The sequence below is a fragment of the Merops nubicus genome, unplaced genomic scaffold (genome assembly GCF_000691845.1).
Source record: "Merops nubicus isolate BGI_N331 unplaced genomic scaffold, ASM69184v1 Scaffold43979, whole genome shotgun sequence".
Lineage (NCBI taxonomy): Eukaryota > Metazoa > Chordata > Aves > Coraciiformes > Meropidae > Merops > Merops nubicus.
Genome location: NW_008631093.1, coordinates 16,809 through 22,052, shown reverse-complemented (window position 1 = coordinate 22,052; position 5,244 = coordinate 16,809). Strand labels below are relative to the sequence as shown.

General features: G+C 45.0%; 1 protein-coding gene across 1 annotated transcript; it reads left to right on the top strand.

Annotated features, from left to right (window-relative positions):
- Nucleotides 1-4: 4 nt before the first annotated feature.
- On the top strand, nucleotides 5-4,329 carry RECQL5 (RecQ protein-like 5; the record flags this gene model as incomplete). The annotated part of the gene is made up of 5 exons (XM_008947481.1): nucleotides 5-154; nucleotides 802-907; nucleotides 1,374-1,485; nucleotides 3,758-3,920; nucleotides 4,243-4,329. Coding segments are annotated over 5 exons (618 nt in total), but the record flags the coding sequence as incomplete, so codon positions are not given.
- Nucleotides 4,330-5,244: the final 915 nt, after the last annotated feature.

Genomic DNA, 5,244 nt, shown 5'->3' with positions numbered 1-5,244 from the left:
GCTGCGGCTCAAGCAGCCGCTGTCCACCTTTAAGACTCCTTGCTTCAGATCTAACTTGTTCTACGACGTGCAGTTCAAAGAGCTCCTGACGGATCCGTACGCCAACTTAAAGGATTTCTGTCTGAAGGCGCTCGAAGTGAAGAACGCCACTGGGGTAGGTTTTACATTGGGGGATGGAAGCTAAATCTGAACAAAATCTACCTCCCTCCAGTGGTTGGGTCTGTGGCAGCGAAGGAAGAGGTCTCTGGAAGTGAAGTGCTCACGCAGGTTTCTTAGTTCCTGTAAAATAGGTAGAATTTGAAGCCTGCGTTCCTTTTAGGGGTGTCCTCAGAAAGGGGTTGGTCTAAAAGAAAGTGGGTTAGGAGTGTGTGAATAACATTTCTGTCTTGGTTTGCCATGTCCTGGGTGATCATTGTATGTTTGATTGTGTTCTACTCCTCCGGTGTGGTGAGGGTGCACAGAAGCATTTGGAGTGTTGTATTAAATTTCCTTCTCTAATTCCCAAAATAACTCTCAGCAACTCAGTTATAGCCTCTGCACCTGAGTTTACCTGTAAGGTGGAGGGAGATTGCTTCTTGCCTTGTGCCCACCAGGAGGGGCTTAGGGGACCCCAGTTGGGCGTTACAGGACTCATAAGGAGACTGATTTACTTGTGTGCTGCAACAGTATCTCAGTTGCTGGGGAAGCAGCTTGGAGAAGAGATGAGCTTCGGGCACCCCTCCTGTCTCCACCATACTAATGACTGCAGCTTTGCTGATTCTCTTCAGACAGCATCACAGACTTTCTCTCCCATGTGCCCAGGTGTACTCTGGTTGTGGCATCGTGTACTGCAGGATGAGGGACGTGTGTGACCAGCTGGCCACTGAACTGAGCCACCGAGGAGTGAAAGCCAAGGCCTATCACGCAGGTACTGGCACTACCTCTGCGTCTCTCGCTAGCTGGTAGGACTGGACTGTACCACCTTCAGGGCCTGGGTTGGGGCTGCCTAGAGAACAGCTTTCCAGGCATGGGCTGCCAGGTGTCTGATGCTCACACGTCAGGCCTGTGAGGTGAGTGCAGGGCCTTCCACAGAACAGCATTCCCTTCACTCCAGAACTGCTGGGTTTGTTCAGTCTTGCATGGCCTAAATATAAGAACTGCTTTGATCCCAGGAGGGATCTGAATTTTTCTCTCTGGAATAGAAACAGCTGCTGCTGACTCCTGCTTGATCGCAGGCCAATTTAAACATGGGCAGAGAGGAGTGTGTACATCAATCAGCTTTAGTGAGGGGGTTGGCTCACAATGGGGGAAGGGAGGAGGAAGAAAATTCTCTTGTTTCTTTTCTTTTTTCTTCTTCTTTTTATGTTGTTTCTTTCCTCTTTTTCCCTTCCTAGGACTCAAGGCAGCTGACAGGACTTCAGTGCAGAATGAGTGGATGGAAGAGAAGATCCCAGTTATTGTTGCAACCATCAGTTTTGGAATGGGAGTAGACAAAGCAAACGTCAGGTGTGTGAGGCTGTGTTGTGCACCACTAGAGCCTGAAACCTGAGCAGTGGGAAGGGAAGGCTCTGTTACCTGATACATCTGACTGAAATACCAGATGAACACTTGCTAAAACCCACAGAAACAGAGCTGGAGTATTTTTATCCGAGAAGCAGGAAAAAGAAACGTGTAAGGGTTTCATAAAGAAATTAAAAACAAGGCACCAGAGCTTCTCTTTGCCTGGCTTCTTCAAGCCCAAGAGAACTGAAGGAATGCCTTTTTTTTTTCCCATCCTCCAGGGTTTCAGAGAGCCATCTTGATGCAATCAAAGCTGTCCTTTTCACTTCTCTTAGTGCAATAGTTTCTGTTACAAAGCAGCAGGAAGAAAATTGGCACCTAAAATTTATACACTCTCTACTAAAATAGTCATGATACGTCTTTTTTTAGAAATTCCCTTTTGCAATGCAATGGGGGAAGAAGAACCAGCAGTTCACAAATGACAATGCCCATATAAAAAGTACAGCTCTAGTCCAAGGACAGAAACTTTGCACATGGTTTTAATTGCTGTTCTTCTGGGACTTATGTCACCATAATTGCTCTGTGGTGGTGGAGTCCCTGCACTGCAATATAGCTGTGCTGAGTTAGTGGGGTGAGCTGTGATCACTTAGAGGTGCAGCTCACACAACACCCCATGCAGACCTGATCTTTAAAATACACACACAGCAATTGCTCTGAACACTGGGAGGGGAGCAGGATGTCATAGAGACGATCAGGTCAGTCCACAACTGTGCCAGCCTTTTGTCTGCCCCACTGACAGACAGCAGGAGCCCAGAGCAACAACAGACTCTTCTCCTGCTTGATGCCAACAGATAAATGTGAAGTCTCCAAGGACAGCACCATGAGTTAATAACCTGCTGAAAGCACTCTGCCCTGGTCAGCACAGTAGTCACTGAAAAAGGCAAAGACTAACTGAAATGCACAGGGCTGATTGAAAGTGAAATATAGCTGGAATATGCTCTGGATTTGGTTAGTTTCTGAGGAATGGAGTTTAAATGACTCTTTATAGGATGTTTTTCCATATGTCAAAGGACATTATACCTGAGCCCAGGTATCAGAGCACTGCTGCTTAGCCTTTGCTCTGTGTTGGTGGAGTTCTGAGTATTCATGTGTTTGTTTTCAAGCAAGATGAGGTCTGACCAGTTCTGGAGGTGACTTTTCTGGACAAAAAGAGACAAAAGAGGTGTCTCTTTTTCTGATGGAATCCGCTCCTCTCTTTTTACTACTAATTAATTTTTGCTTGAGATTAGTTACCAATTCATTCAGTAAACTTCCTGATGGGGATTAAATGTGTAGGGCTCTGATGCTTCCTGCCTGGCCTGTTCCTGGAGCGTTTGTGTTTGGAGAAACACGTTTGCTTGCTTTTGTCATTTAATCTTTTGCCACACCTGTATGCATCGTACCTGCCTCTGGGACATGCTGGTTTGGAGGCAGATAGGCATTTAAAACATTGGCAGCATCACTGTACTGTAAAATCTTCTCAGCACAGGTATAAGCTGAACTGCTGAATATTCAGGTGCAGGGAGATTTAAAGCAGTCCTGCAGTCTTTTTAATATCTCAGAATCATAGGATCATTTTGATAGGAGAAGATTTTTAAGATCAAGTCCAACCATTAACCTAACACTACCAAGTCCACCACTAAACCATGTCCCTCAACACCACATCTACATGACTTTTAAACCCCCCCAGGGATGGGGACTCCACCACCTCCCTGGGAAGCCTGGGCCAGGGCTTGCCAGCCCTTTTGGCGAGGAAGTGTTTCTTAATATCTAACTTAAACTAAGTATTTCAAAATGTGTTTGGTTATGTTCAAATTCTGTTTGACAAAATAAATAGGAGTTTTTAATTAATCCTGTATTTTATGGCAAAATCTCCCAAACTCCTTGAATCAATGTCCTAATTCTCACTCTTCATAGCTGTACAACTATGCACATTTGGGATATTCATGTGGTCATTCTTTTCTGTCCTTTTGGATGGGGACTCCGCTCACAAGTTGTTCTGCTCACAAGTTGTTCAGGTGCACTTGTTTTCTTATAGCTCTGCTGCTTCCCTGCTGTCTCATGTTAAGAGGATTTAAATTTCTGTGTGGAAAAGCCCTTGCTCTGCTAAATCCTCTGTCTTTTATGGTTTTGCTGCCCTATATTTTACTCTTGTTGATGTCCATAAACAGCACAATTGTGTAGGCAGTGGTCTGAGAAACTTGCAGCCTTATGCTTCCTGTTTTCTTGTCACATGCAGATTTGTTGCCCACTGGAATATTGCCAAGTCAATGGCTGGGTATTACCAAGAGTCTGGCAGAGCTGGGAGAGATGGGAAGCCATCCTGCTGTCGCCTCTACTACTCAAGGAATGACCGGGATCAAGTCAGCTTCCTGATTAAGAAGGAGCTCTCTAACATCCAGGTAAGCTCTGCAGAGTAGTAGCCACCTGCCTTTTGCTCTGGTCTGGTTTGCCTGCAGTAACCTGTGAACATGCAAAGATGAGCTTTTTCTGGGTCTTGAGCTGTCTGTAGCCTTGTTTCAAGGGACCCCAGAAGGGAGAGGGCTGCCAGACCCAGCTCCAGCTCTAGTAGGGAGGCACGGGTATGCAGAAGTGTGGAGCAGAGACAAGGTGGTGTCTGTAGCTCTTTGCCACATCGGTCACGAGTTGGACGTGGTCAGCACTAGAGTTACCTTGTTTATTTTTAAATTGAAGACTATAGTTATTGTCCCTTCCTACTTTCAGGAAAAAAAAGGCACCTTAAAAGAATCTGACAAAGCTGTGATGACAGCTTTTGATGCCATTGTGAACTTCTGTGAGGAGCTGGGGTGAGTGCACTTCTTTCAAATACAGTGTAATGTTGGGGAAGCCATACCCTATCCCTTCCGAGGCAGTCATGGCTGAAATCTTGCATGTCCAGGAAAAAGAAAACACTGAAAGAATCACCTTATATTTTGCTGTCCCTGAGGAAGGTGTCCCTGAGATATCTCTCAGCTTGCTCCCACCTCTGAGTTAACTGAGATGTTAGTCTTGGAGCTTGACCAAGTGATGGTGGTGTTAAACCGTAACTCCTCTGGCTATGAATTTTACTGTGTTCTATCTTTGAAGATGGGTTAACACAGTTACATTTGCTTTTGTTTTGCCTTTTTCCTCCTTCACTACATCATCTCTCTTCTAGGGAGACAAACAGTGTAATCAGCTTGGGATGGAAGCATTTAGATTTAATGTTTCTCTAAATCTCTGGGGCTCTGTTCTGCAAAGTACTAGGTATCCGTGATTCTCATTGACCTTAGAAGGAGCTGATGGAGCTTTGAATGTTTCAGAAACAAGCCCAAATTATGGACATGCCCAATCTAAACACAGGCTAGCAACCGCAACGTGCATTGTTCAGGTTTAGTTCATGACTTGTAAGCTGTAATTGCACTAATTGCTGTACTGTGCTGGTTAAGATATCAGAGCTATAATTCTGCAGCAGTTTGTGTTCACTAACTGAAAATGGTCAACATGTGTCTTGCTTTCAAGGCTGCATTTTATTTCATTTTTTTTTTCACCTAAGTCTAGGGCAACTTTTTCAGTGCAGATGTCACATGTGCTTCTTCTCTGATGCCTTGGTGAACATGTGCTCTTCTTGTAAAGTTTGGTAAACAAATCTTGGTTTTGTTGGGTTGCTCTGGGAAAGTTTTGCTTGTTTTGAAGTATGGCACAGCACTGAGTAGTCCTGGGGCACCTGAAGGAGTGCTTTTTGCC